Raw genomic sequence first — 13,131 nt, 5'->3', positions numbered from 1 at the left:
AACTACACTGAGCAGAAGTATGAGCTTTAACCAACTCTAACACTAGGTTGTCATCAAGAGCAGTATCTCAAGACGTTGGCTAAGCCAGATTCCATTAAATACTCTTGTAGCAACCAAATTTTATAATCTCATAAACAGATGAGCTAACCTAGCTAAAAGGCTGCAAAAAATGCAAGGAACAAGGCAATACTGCAAAACCACTTTGGTAGCAATCCTTTTCACTGCAGTTCTCCAAAAATCACTGGTACGAGAGGACTTCTGCAGAAGTCATAAGACAGACACAAAGATGCTGCAGACCTAAACACCATCCCACCTGAACAGCTATACAGCTCTTCTGTATTATTCACCTGAAACAGGGTGTTCACTACCTGCACAGGACCCTCAGTAACCAAACCAAACCTACATTCCTGATTAGCTTTAATGAAATGCAACTATATTTAGTATCAGTAAGCTATAGGCCAGTTTCTTGTTGAAAACGAGCTTAAAGTGTATTTTAGATAAAGAACAGAACAACATTCATGTGCTGATGTTAAAATGAAAAAGGAAACCCTCACTTCCTTTAATTTCAGCTCCTGGAAGGTCTGCAACAGAATTTCCAAAGGAAACCAACGTTTTCCTTCTATTTAACAGAAATGAAAGAGCCCCCTCTTCTCCAAACTGGCATTAATTTTAATAAGCACTTTCCACGTTTGCATCTCAGTCTGTTCCTTCCCTTCCCCTGCCTTCATTCCTCCCAGTTTGTAGTCCATTTAACTTTTTTGGTTGGTTGGTCTCAATTCACATATCAGGGGAAAATGAGTGTCTAACTCTGAAAATCAGGACCAGCAGTCAGGAGGCTGTAGCAGCATTTACCTGCATGACAGCTTCTCTTAGGATCCATGCAGAAACTAAGGTGGGTTACAGTTGCAAAATATATGTAATTCTCAGACTTTGAACCTTTTCTTAATGAGAATATTGCATAACCACTGCCAATGGAGAACATAGGTAGGTAGGTAGGTAGGTAGGTAGGTAGGTAAGTTCTGTCCTCCTTGCCTTGTTTCCTCTGTGGTTCTTCCTGTAGAAGTCTTCTTCCTCTGGAGATAAATATTCCTTCTTCTTACTCCAAAATTAGCTGAGGGTTTTTGTTTTAGTCTCAGTTAGGTTTTGTTATCCTTGCTAAGTTTAGATGTTTTTGAACAGTTAGGATTATTGTGGCTGAGAACCAGCATGGTACTTCTTATTTTGTGAAAACAGACAGAGAGAGAAGATGACATTTTTATTATAAAGCCCAAGCCATTGTCTTTCCAAATAAGAGAAAAGTTCATGCTTAAAAGAAAACATGTTCAACCTTCATTACTTAAGTGTGAGTGAATGTTTAGTGAACCAGGAAGCTAGATAAATATCTCAAAAGTTCTCCTGGAGGTCTTCACATGGGAATTTGTATATGTGTACCAAAATAAGCCATCCCCATGCAGTGAGGAAATCCTGCAGTTATGACAACACCCTTGGATGAATTGAAAACCAGAAGTTCTTCAACTAATTCATCTTTAAAGAAGATTAATGAAATGCACTAATCATTTCAGGATGCTGTGAAAACTACATAGTTTAGTCAATTCTGAAAGGCTAAATCACATCAGATTTTCACAATACATATTGCAATACCTGTTTTCAATACTTCAAGTAGCCAAATATCTCCTAGAAGTGACACAAGACACTGCCAACAACTGTCTTTGACTGAGAATAAAAGTCACATATTTTAAATGAAAAAATACTTGAATTCCATCCTACCACACCCACACTGATTCAGTGAAGTTATTAACCTTCCTTCCCAATTTCCACAGCCATCAGGAAGTTTGTTGATCCAAGAAGGGGAGGTTCTTTAGCATTATGGAACATAGGGCTCTTCCTGGAATATTATGTACTCAGACCAATAGTCTCATTAAAGAACAAAGCATCAAGACTACACACTCTACATAGCATACAACTGCTTTGATGTAAATTTTGTGACTGGTCTAATAGGTATGCAGAACTGTTCTGTACTGGTTAGATCTTGCCAAGAGCACTGCCTTTAGGGTAAAAAACCCACCACATTTCTAGAGCTCACAAATGAGGTGGTGAAGACCAGGGACCCTGAGCAGGTCAGCAGTACCAGAAAACAGGATTCAGTCAGAAGAGAGGGTATTAACCATAAAGTTATTCCTTACATAAGAGCTCAGTTTTAGGAGGAACTCAAGGACATCTTACACTGAACTAAATGTGAACGTGAAGTGACTGCAGAACCTTTAAAAATGTTTCTTCTGCACACCAAAGTAATCAGCATTTTTTAAGATTCCATTTCCAACGTGTACATCACTTATGCTAACCCATAGCACATTTTAAACCATAGAAAGTGGTCTCTCTACTGATTTGCAAGAATCCCCCAGGAGAGGTCTTTCCCAAGTGCGATCAGGGCTTGTACTGTTTCCTTACAAGACCAGTGTTCCTACACCTTGCACAAAGTCCAGAAAGCAACAAAGACCTAGGACTAATTTTGAAGACTGTCTCCAATGACCAAAGATATTTCATTCAACCTTCTTCAAACAGTTATTTTAAAAGTAAAATCATATAATTGGCCATTTCATGGAAATAGCAATATATGCCTTGTGAAATGTTATTCACATAATCAAACCTGTGGGTAAGATACAGCCATGCTGTTTCCAGCAATGGCACTTAAAACACAGTATTTCCTTCAGCTCCTGACAACTCAGCACACCTTAAAGTTTGTAAAGCATTGTTCTGCTGAGACAGACTTTTGTGCTTTAAAGTAGTACCAAAGTCTGTATCACTCAGAAGTGTCTAAATCCTATCCCACATAGACTAAGATTACATACACTGACTAAAGGAAGGCATGATCTACAAAAATATCATTTAATCCCAATCTAATTGGTATTCTACAAATGATGTTGCACTTCAAGTGACAATTATCCAAGATCTTAGTTTTTAAATTAAAATTAATCACTTGAAAACTGATTGAGGCAGTTAAAAAAATTATGCTTCTCCTTTAAAAAGCAGATTTTGTTTTAGTTATCATTGAGCAATTTGAGGGGGGTTTCTTTTTCTTTAAGGAAGTGCAAAATAGCATTTTCTTTCTAACTGTAGATTTAATTTGCTGTCCTAAGAATGACAAATACCTACAGGAATCTAAATGTAATGAAAAACAAAATATGATGATCAAAGAATGTGATACTCCACAGCCTTTCAGTGAATGGGAACAGCAAGCTATGTTTGCTTCTAACTTAGCCGCGTAAAAATTTGTAATGAAAACGTTATCAATGAATTCAAATACCACCTCACAAGGCTATAAAATAACACTGAACTGGAAAAAAACCTTTAACAAGTATTTACCATCAGTTTCTGAAAACTTTCGATTGTGCATTGATTGAAAATATGGTACTGAATTAACTCAAACCTGTTTTGATTTTGAATAATCCATGAAAAAATTTGAGAAGTTAAAAATTAAAAAGCAATGTTCTATGTTCAATGTTCTATGTTCACTTCTCTTGAACAATATTATTTAGACTTTTGTTTCATAACTGTGATTTATGATTAATTAAGACATTACTGATGTCTTGTTACACTGATTTTTATTTCACTAATTATCATCTTAATGCTCAACAGAAAGATCTTGAAGATGATAAATGCAGCACTTTTATACCAGCATTAAGAAAGTATTGATTCTAAGCAGTCAGATGGAAAACAAAAGTAGAAAAAAAATAGAGCAGTCTAACTAACAAAAGCTTAAATTGTTGCAAAGTGCCATATATTACATACTCTCCAAACAGTAGTTTTTTTGTTAATTTAGCAGAGAATTTTCTTTGTGTCATGCTTTGACAAAAGAGAACAAGACTTGTAAGTCATATATTAGGTAAGAAAGAAAAAAAAATTGAAAGAATTTCATAGATACATATCTTTGCTGAAGTGAAAACAAAATTCTTACAAGGTTCTTAAGCAAGAAATTAGCAAATATCTAACTACTGAATTTATTAGTCAAAATGAAGAAAGTACTACTTCCAGGGCTATTCAGACACCATTGTCTTAGGCACATGTATGCTTTTGTTGTCTAATTAAAAAATCTATGTATTACCATAACCTTGAGAACCTGACATTTTTCTGCTGCTTGCATTCAGAAGGGTAGCCTACCAACCAACTGCTACAGCAGAGATCACACCACGAAGCATCTGCTTCTTCCACAAGTGCCCAACGGAAAAAAAATCAGCATGCCACAGAAAGCATCTGTTTCTTTTATACTTAAACAGGAGTAACAAGTAACATGCTACAACAGACAGTATTCCTGGAAAACCTCAGCTTCCTCTAATTGGACCTGAGGAACAACTGAAAATAATATTTTCTGCAGAACAATCAGAACAAACAATCACTGAAGACAAAATCAGTTTTAAAATTACTTGATCTTTGAAGGATATAGTCTACTACTTTCAAGAGATAGATGTTTATCAAATAAAAAAAACAACAATCCTTTCTTCTTACAGGAAACATTGCTGAACAAGTTTATTTTCTTTGCTGAAGGACAAAACCAAATCATCTTAATTTCATAAACAATCCCAACCCTCAGAAAAACTGAATTTTTCAGGGTTCACAGGGAGTACAGTAAGATTAAAGATATATGAACACGTAAAAGTCTACTACACAAAACAATTGCTTAAGTATTTTATAAAATTGCTCATGTTATTTTAATAGATGCGTTTCCTTTTACCTAGTCAATTTGATAATTTTATTTCACTTCTTACATGGTACTTTAATAAAAGACATTTTAAATTTTTTTCAAAGACAGCAAAAAAAGTCTCTCAACAGTGTTGATTGGCAGTTTGCCATTGCCATCAGTAAACCACCAGGGAAGACAGAAAGCAGCACCAAAAATAACATTCTCTAGTTGGGTCCATTGGCCATATGTTACACGCAAAAAAATAAATAAATAAACCACCAACCAAAAACAAACATATGTTTCTCCAACAACCATAAACCAGGAAACAAAAATAATAATAAAATCAAATCACAACTCCTAAGCCTTGACCAACCCATTCCTCCAAGAGCAGCATTTGGTTTTGTTCAGGTATCTTTTTTTTTTTTTTCCTTTTTAAATGAGGACCACTCAAAGTTATTTTTCCTAAACTTATTAGCAAGTGTTTATTTCTCACCAAGGCAGTACCTTCTGTATCACAGCTACTCAACAAGCAATTTACAGATTGCTAACATACAGCAGCAGCACACAGAAATGCAGCCACTTGAAGGTAATTAGGTTTTGGAGCTTTTTCCTTACCTTTCCCATTTTGCCATGCAGTATACCAGGACAAACTGAGGAAAGTAGTGATGAAAACTAACACGGTGGCCACAGTTCCATTTCGGAGCCTCATCTCATTTCAGCATCACACTTGCTTATGTTCTGTTAGTGATGAGGACCTATCTGCTGGGCTTGCTGCAATGAAGTCAGCTGAAGCACTCCAACAGCAGCTGGACAACAGTGACACAAAATGTAGCCCTCATGTATCAGACGTATCATAAATCAATCCATTCCAAACTGTTGTACGTTTTCTTATAGTTCTCATCAATCCAACTTCTCTTTATTCTTCTAGTTCTGTTTAAAGGAAACAAAATTTTAACAGATTATGTCAAAAATACAAAAAAGAAGAGTCCCCCAAGTACCAAAATACACTACACCTTTATTGCTGTGTCTTACGTTCACCTCCCTCTCGCTGCCTCAGTCTTGCCTCAGAGAACAGAACTTGTTAGATTAATGTGTGCCTTTTCTAAGACTATTTGCATCCATCCATTTGGGGAGCTGTATTTCACAGGAATTTGGTCACTGAAGGACAAACACACACATTACCAACATTAATTTTATTCTCAACTCAAGGCAAGGTCATGTGTCACCTAGCAGGTGTCAAACTGATACAAAAGCTGCTTCCAGGACGCACTAACTCAAGGCCCTACTCCTAAGACCTCACGTCAACAAAACCCCTCTGAAATCAGTGAGGTCTCATGTAACTTCAGGAGCATAACTGCCTCCAGCAAGCTGAGAGGCCAGAGCTATGAACACCGTGTACAAACCTACATCGCTCATCTTTGCTCAGTTCAAGAGGATTTGATCCATCCACAACCATTTTTTTCCTATCTCAGCTGCAGATAAAGTACAGACTATAGTCCCACATGCAGAGACTGCTCAATCCATACCAATTGGCATCAATCAGAAGCCCTCAGAAAGCCATAGTATGACCGTATCACTCCTCTATCTCTACCACACAGGCATAAAGATAAAACCTTATTTATCTACAATTCAGTTTTATTAGGAAAATTCCATACCCTGGTTATGATAATTAGAAAATTATCGACTGGCCAAACACAGACAGCATCTAATCACACTGTCCTAAGCAAGACAAAGAGATTAGAGGGCAATAAAGAAACCAACTTCAAAAGAGAGGGGAGGGGTTTTCAGAGAATTAAATCATCTTTACAGTAGTCAAACATTTGCAGTCAACACTCTTTCAAGGCACTGCCAAGTTTTTTCCCCCACTATAAACTATATCTGATACAAGTATGTTACTCAGCAATAAATAACTTGCTCTGCATTTTCTTTGGAAGCAGTCTTTGTCACCTTCTTGCCTCGCTGCATTCAAAACAATAGGGAAAGAATACTTTTTATCATTACAGTACCAAGAGATTCCAGTCAAATTTGAACTATTTTTCCCAATCTTTTATCACAGCACATATTACCTTTACTAAGGAGCCCACAAAACAAAGCATAACCAACAACCATGGTCAAAAAAAGAATGGAAGCAAACAATAAAGTTGCAAAACTACATGTTCTTGTGTTCAAATCTTAGTCACAACATCCAGGTTACAGTTACCAGCATGCCAGCTGGTTACTATCTAGTAACTACAGTTACTATCATGCCAGCAACGTGCTCTGTTTGAGGAACTTCATGCACAGATGGGTTTGCAGCTTTAAACATTAACTCAGAAAGCCCACGGTACCTATGAGGAAGGGAACAAAAGCAAGTACATAGGAAGCAGACACAGTAGATGGTAACATTCAGTGAGAAACAAAATAATGAACTGGAATAGAAAGAACTGCAAAACGCCTTATGAGAAACCCAAGATCGACACAATGAGAGATAAAGACAACTGAGACACCTATTGAGAGCTAACACAGAGAGCACACAATGCCAGGAAATATCATCAGTACCAGCACTCTGGATGGGAGATGGAAATAATGCAAGCCAGAAGTATCAGCAACAATAATTAGGTGAGAAGATAAAGGTCTTGATGAACTTTAAGAGCAAGGAGAGGCAAAGATCCCAAGTCCCAAAGTTTTATAAGGATTGTCCATGTGAATTTAGGAAGTTTGTGTGATTCCCAAACTACCAAAATAAGCAACTAGGATACCGAGATGAACAGTTTAACTCAGCTGAAGTGTCTCTGAAGCAAGGATGTTTAAACTGTTATCTAATTTGCTCACTATTTTAGCATCAGCCAAATTTCCCTAGAGCACCTCAGGTGTGCACAAAGGACCAGGCTGCAAGTTAGAGGGATAATCCCAGTGAGGGCAACTGGCAGCTGGTCCACCGTGAAAACGAGAGAGGGCAACCAGGCAAGCAGAAATATTATCTGATAATACAAGGAAAGTGAACCATCTGCCTTTCCAGAAAACATGGGCATAATTTTTACATTTGCTGCAACAAAATCAAGATGTTGCGATCAGGGCCTCTCATTGTGCTATCTGAATCCTCAAAAACAGAGTCAGGAAAAAAATCAGAAAACAAAAAAGTAAAAGGAACAGTAGCAACCTGATTCAACCAGCAGTCAGTATGCACAACATTGTGTCAAATCAATAATTATCATGAGTATGAGTTGGCTGGTTCTGCTTTCATCCTCTTCGGGTGTTGTAACCACTCCTGTTAGCACAGGCACCAGCAGCTCAGCTATAGCTCAGCAGTACTTAGATGATTATTTAAGCATTTCACTATATCAAACTGCATACATCAAGGCTATACATAAACCAGACACAATCCAGCTTTTAAAAATGCATATAGCCAAACCAGCAGAAACACATGTGTAGTTCCACATAAATTATTTAAGTCCCAGGTGGTCACTTTAGGTTTGTTCAATAATTTACAGCACATTCTAAACAAATTTAACTGAAGAGTAATCCAGTTTGAGATGACAGTGTGATAGGGTATAACTAGACAGATGAAGCCTATGAAATTCGCTAGCGCCATTATGACCTGAACCTTTCCTACTGCAGACCAAAGGGAATGACCCGGCTGGATGCTGAAGGCTATGGGTGCTGAAGGTGCCGGCACCTCTCAGATGCTGAGCAGAACCCTACTGAATCACGTCTTAAATAAACCGAGAAGTTTCTGCTTGGATCCAGACACTCCCAAAATACATACAAAGCGTATTCCCAACAGCAAACCATAAAAACTGATAATACTCCAGTACGCCTGCAAAGGCTCTTCACATAGCTGCTGAAGGGCTGGATGGTGCGGGATCACAGCACGAAGCGTGCCAGACTTCCGAGAGGATGAGCCAGACCCCATCCTGCCGGGAGGGTGCGAAATCACCCACCGCGGTAGCACTGCTGCACTGAAAAGGTTGCTCTTGAAGGCACGGAAGAACGGCCCGTGAGGAAACGGCAGCCAAAAGCCGAAGGCGCCGGGGACCTGCTAAAAGAGGGGCTTTTCCGCCGTATTTCCACTGACACGATCCCCCACAGCCCGAGGCGCGCAGCCGGCCGCCGCCACCCGCCGCCCTGGCGTCCCGCAGCCCTCAAACCCGGGGAAGAGGCATCGGCAGCCTCCTGGAAACCGTCCCGAGTTAGTCAGGACCTCTCCCGGTGTCCCTCCGCCCCGGTCGCGGCTATCTCGGTGGGGAAGCGAAAAATCGGGGGGGGGGGGGGGGGGTGACGGGCACCGGGAGCCGCCAGCTCTGCCGGGCGGCAGAGGGCGAGAGCTGACGGGGACGGAGGGAGGGAGGCGGGGAGGGAGAGCGCCGGTTCGGGGAGCTGCGCGGCGCCCGGGGCATCGCGGCGAGGCTGCGGGGGAAGGAACAGACACAGGAAACTGCAAACTCTGCCGAACGCCCCTGCGATCCCAGCGCGCGGCGAGGAGGAGGAGGAAGGGTGGGAAGCGGGGTATCCCCCAGGCACCCCAGGAAGAAAGGGAGAGGGCGCAGTGCCGCTCTGCCCCGGACCCCCGCGGCACCCCTGAGCAGCCGGCGAAGCAAGTCCTGCGGAGGAGCGGCCGGGGCTCCCCGCACCGCCACGCAGGTGCACGGGAGCGCAGAGAGGAGCGGGCGGGCAGATGGCGGAGCAGGACGGCCCCCAGCCTCCCTCCGGCGACACCGCAGAGACCCTCGGGGAAGGGACGCGCCTCCGCCGTACTGCCGCTCCAGAGTGTGAGGAGAGCCGCCCGTCCCCGGACCCCCCGGGAGCCGAGCCGGCGGTCCGCAGGGGCGCGGGGCGCGCAGGGGCAGCGGGACGCGCTGGGCAGCGGGACGCGCTGACCGCCGCTGCCGTCCTCACCTGTGCGCGGCGCTCCGGCACGGCGGAGCCGCGGGGCGCGGGGGCAGTGCGGGCTCCGCCGGGGCTCTCACTCCCCTTCCCCGCCCGCCCCCCGCGTCAGCAGCGCGCCCAGCCCCGGCGACCGCCCCCCGCCCCGAGCGCCATGGAGTGCGCGGAGCCCCGCCCCGCCCGCCCGCCGGCATCGCGGACAGCCAATGAGCGCCGCCGCGGATGGCGCCACTCATTGGCTGGGCAGCCTGTCACTCTCTTCGGCCGCGGCTATAAATGGCGCTGTCTCGCAAAGCCTCCCTCAGCGCCTGCAGCGGGAGCCGGCAGCGGGGGTGGTGTGTTGTGATGTCTTTGGGTGTTTTGGAGTGCTGCTTTTCGGCAGAGTGTTCCCTTTTTTCTAGAGCCGCTCTTAGGGGTTTGTGGCTTGGGGAGAGCCCCAGGTTGTGCCAGCGCTTGGGTGCTCGTTGCCCCACGTTGAGGTGCGCTCTGAGTTCGGGTTAGGGCTGAGCCCCTGGCCTGCAACGTGGGTGTTTCTCCATCTGCGTGTAGCTGCCAAACAAACTACGTGTGTAGGTGCCCCGTGTGACCTGCTAGCTCACCACTTACAAGAAGTCACAGTCACGAATTTTACCGTTGAGTTCAAACCCTGCTAATAAACACCTCCCGGAGCTTGGATTGAGAGCTGTTGAAACTACAGAGCAGCTTGTTGCTTCACACCAGTAAAAGGAACCCTCTGTGCTTTGTGCCGCTCTGGGCAGGGTGTTCTTGTGCAGTGGCGTGTGGGCCGCCCACGAGGTGGTTGCACAGGTACAGCCGTGTGGGTGTGAAAATGAACTCGGTTTCCTTCAGAGGTTCCTGCACCGTGCCATTGCTGAGAGCAAGTCAGTGACAGCTTTACTCTATGGGTTCACTATTTAGGGTCATGATGCTGCTGCTCTGTAAGTAATCCCCTATCTTCAGTGGTTTGTTTCATGTGTTCCAGGAATTCCATGCCTCTTTTAGGGTCTGAAAACTTCCATTCAAATCAGACGGCATGCCTAGCTTAGGGTAGGATCCTATCTACTTCACAAGAGTTCTGCCCTTGACATGTAGTGCTAACTGGTTGGCAATGTTCAATCCTTTTCATGGACTTGATTTGCTCCTCTTCTGTGCTTACATTATACCTACTTCAAAGTCCATAGTAGACATTTTCAAAATCCACAGAACTGTAGAATCGCAGAATGGATTGTATTGGGAGGGACCTTGAAGATAATCTAGGCCCAAGGCCCTTGCGGTGGGAAGGGATACCTTTCACTAGACCAAGTTGTTCAGGAGTACCATTCAGCCTGGCCTTGAGCACTGCCAGGATTGGGCCATCAATAACTTCTTTGGGAAACCTGTGGAGTTTTACTCTCCATTAAGGCTCTTATGCTGGATGTAGTGGGATAGTTCTCCACCAGAACTTTAGAAACTGTGGAAAAATCTTGCAAGTTATTCTGTCTGAAGAGTGACATTTAACAAGTTTCCATATGTTTTCATGTTTTCTTACCAGCGCTTCAACACATTACAGTATTTTTACACATTTGGGTACCTGCACAGTAGCCCTCAGTGAATTTTCTGTCTTTTTCAAAGATTTCAAAGAGGGTCTGGTGGCAATTCAGGCAGATCGAAATAAAGAAGCTCAGGAGAAGTTTGCAAGGTCTTGACACCCAGGCTGTTCTGTGATTTTACTCATTGAGTGGTGAGAATTTATTATGTAAATGTGTGCTTCAATCCTCCATTTTACAAAGTGGAATGAAGTGGGTTTTTTATTGAAAAACAAATTCAGCACAATAACTTTCAAACAAAAATTAGAGCATGCATATCCTCATGCACACAGACACATCTATGGCAGAATTTCCTGTAGAGATCCCAACAAGCTAGAAACATTAAAGGCACCATTGTTTGCATCTAATAGATTAGTGCTGCTTAGGGATATGAATTTTTGCATTTCTGTGCTGGAAAAAAAAACTGGCAGAGACATTTTCACATAAAAGTTCTTTTATCAGGAGAGCTTAGTCTGCTGAAGAAAAGACTCTGTTACAAGATGAGTATAATGACAGTTATTTCACAAGGACTGTCTGAGCCTTCCCACTTTTTGTCCTTTCACTGATTAAATGTTTGCATTATGAAAGTTTACTGACTGGAGCTTGACAGTATCCAATTAACTATTAACTTCCCCAAACAATAGAGTGCAATGTAGTTGTTCCTTTGACAACCTTTGTCTTGAGTTAGTTATGCTTCTTTCCTGAGAAAGAAGGCAAAGTTCAAAACGGGGAAAAAATCCACATTACCCTCATCTGACCTACTACACCAATAATCGAATGCCTCTTGGCATACTCCACTGCTTGATGCATGACAAAGTGCATAGTGAAGGAAATGCTGGAGCTGCCAGCGGAAAGGAGTTGGGACAGGCACACTGAAACATCCCTTACTTATGGCGAGGATAGCAGCCCTCTTTTAGGCCTGACCAATATTTAATGCCAGCAAATTTCTAATTCATTCTTCCTGCTGAGTTACTCTTTCATCCTGCAGCCACTGCTGTTCAACTGGAGTATCAGTCTGAAATGGGGGATGATTAAGCAATCTGAAACTCCCAAAATTGTATTTAAATGCAAGTGTAAGGTACATACACTGTAACAGCCTTAACAGGGGAGACCTGAGGGGAGAAAATAGAATTTTAAAAATACAGGAAGTTTAATTCCCTAGTATTCCAGCTTTGGTTGCTGGGAAAAAAATAATTACCAAGGAGCTTGCTATTCTATACCAGCAGGAAATAAAACAACACAAGAGAGAAATGAATAATCATATTTCAACAGAGGGAAGATTTCATGCTGAGAGATTTTTGTTAAGGTATTACCTAACAGAGTAAAGACAAATTGGTAGAAGATGCTCCAGGCCTGCCATAATTTCATATATGCTACAGTGTTTGCACAGCTGGGCAGCCAACTTCTATAAAGCTGTGGTTCTTGCTATTCATCAGATCTGGAGCTTGTTTTATCCAAACATTTTCCTGACTTCTTCAGAAGCAGAACACTCTTGTTGTTCTTGCATTTCACTGTGATCATGTTCTGGCTTTCTCAGGCACTGGGAAAGATGCAAAAAAGGTAGAGATGCTTGGCAGTAGGAGCAAAAATCTGAATGGTCATTTGGCTGAAAAATGGCCATGAGAAAATTGTCTGCATCTCCCAACCAAAAATTGAGTCCTGTCTTAGAGACAGGATTTATTCCCAGCCTGCCACTTAGCCCTGTTTTTTAACAGAGCAAATTCCTCTCAGTGCTTCTAGCTCCATTTCACCTCAGTTTTTCTTTTTTCAGCTGTAAAACTTTCATGACCAAATATTTTTTGCTTTATGTTAGTGGAGCACCTTGCTCAGAGAAACTCTATTTTTGCTGGGCCTTTTCTATACTCCCATACCAACAATGAAGAATGAGGGGCACAAGTACACCAAGTGATAATCACAGAAGGACTGGCCATAGTTGCCCACTGCCCCTGCAATTGTTCTGTGCCCCAGGCTGGCTCCTGCTTAGGGCCACATGCCATCCCTACAGTGCATGGATAGGGAAAGGAG

At 42.6% G+C, this 13,131-nt stretch overlaps 1 protein-coding gene across 4 annotated transcripts in view; it reads right to left on the bottom strand.

Moving 5' to 3' along the window:
• The window catches only part of MGAT4A (alpha-1,3-mannosyl-glycoprotein 4-beta-N-acetylglucosaminyltransferase A), a 77,667-nt gene extending 67,995 nt beyond the window's left edge, over positions 1-9,672 (bottom strand). For 2 of the 4 annotated variants that reach the window (XM_086880546.1, XM_086880547.1), the window contains exons 1-2: positions 9,554-9,672; positions 5,294-5,608 (exon numbers count right to left, since the gene is read on the bottom strand). In XM_086880546.1, the coding sequence (XP_086736672.1) occupies positions 5,294-5,387 (94 nt within the window). In that variant the 5' untranslated portion in view covers positions 5,388-5,608; positions 9,554-9,672. Of the gene's footprint in view, positions 1-5,293; positions 5,609-5,691 lie in introns of all 4 variants that reach the window. The other 2 variants (XM_086880548.1, XM_023917537.2) reach the window with 2 other exon arrangements.
• Positions 9,673-13,131: the final 3,459 nt, after the last annotated feature.

The sequence above is a fragment of the Cyanistes caeruleus genome, chromosome 3, assembly GCF_971803275.1.
Source record: "Cyanistes caeruleus chromosome 3, bCyaCae1.hap1.1, whole genome shotgun sequence".
Lineage (NCBI taxonomy): Eukaryota > Metazoa > Chordata > Aves > Passeriformes > Paridae > Cyanistes > Cyanistes caeruleus.
The sequence above is the reverse complement of the archived record's forward strand: the minus strand, read 5'-3'. Positions and strand labels throughout refer to the sequence as shown.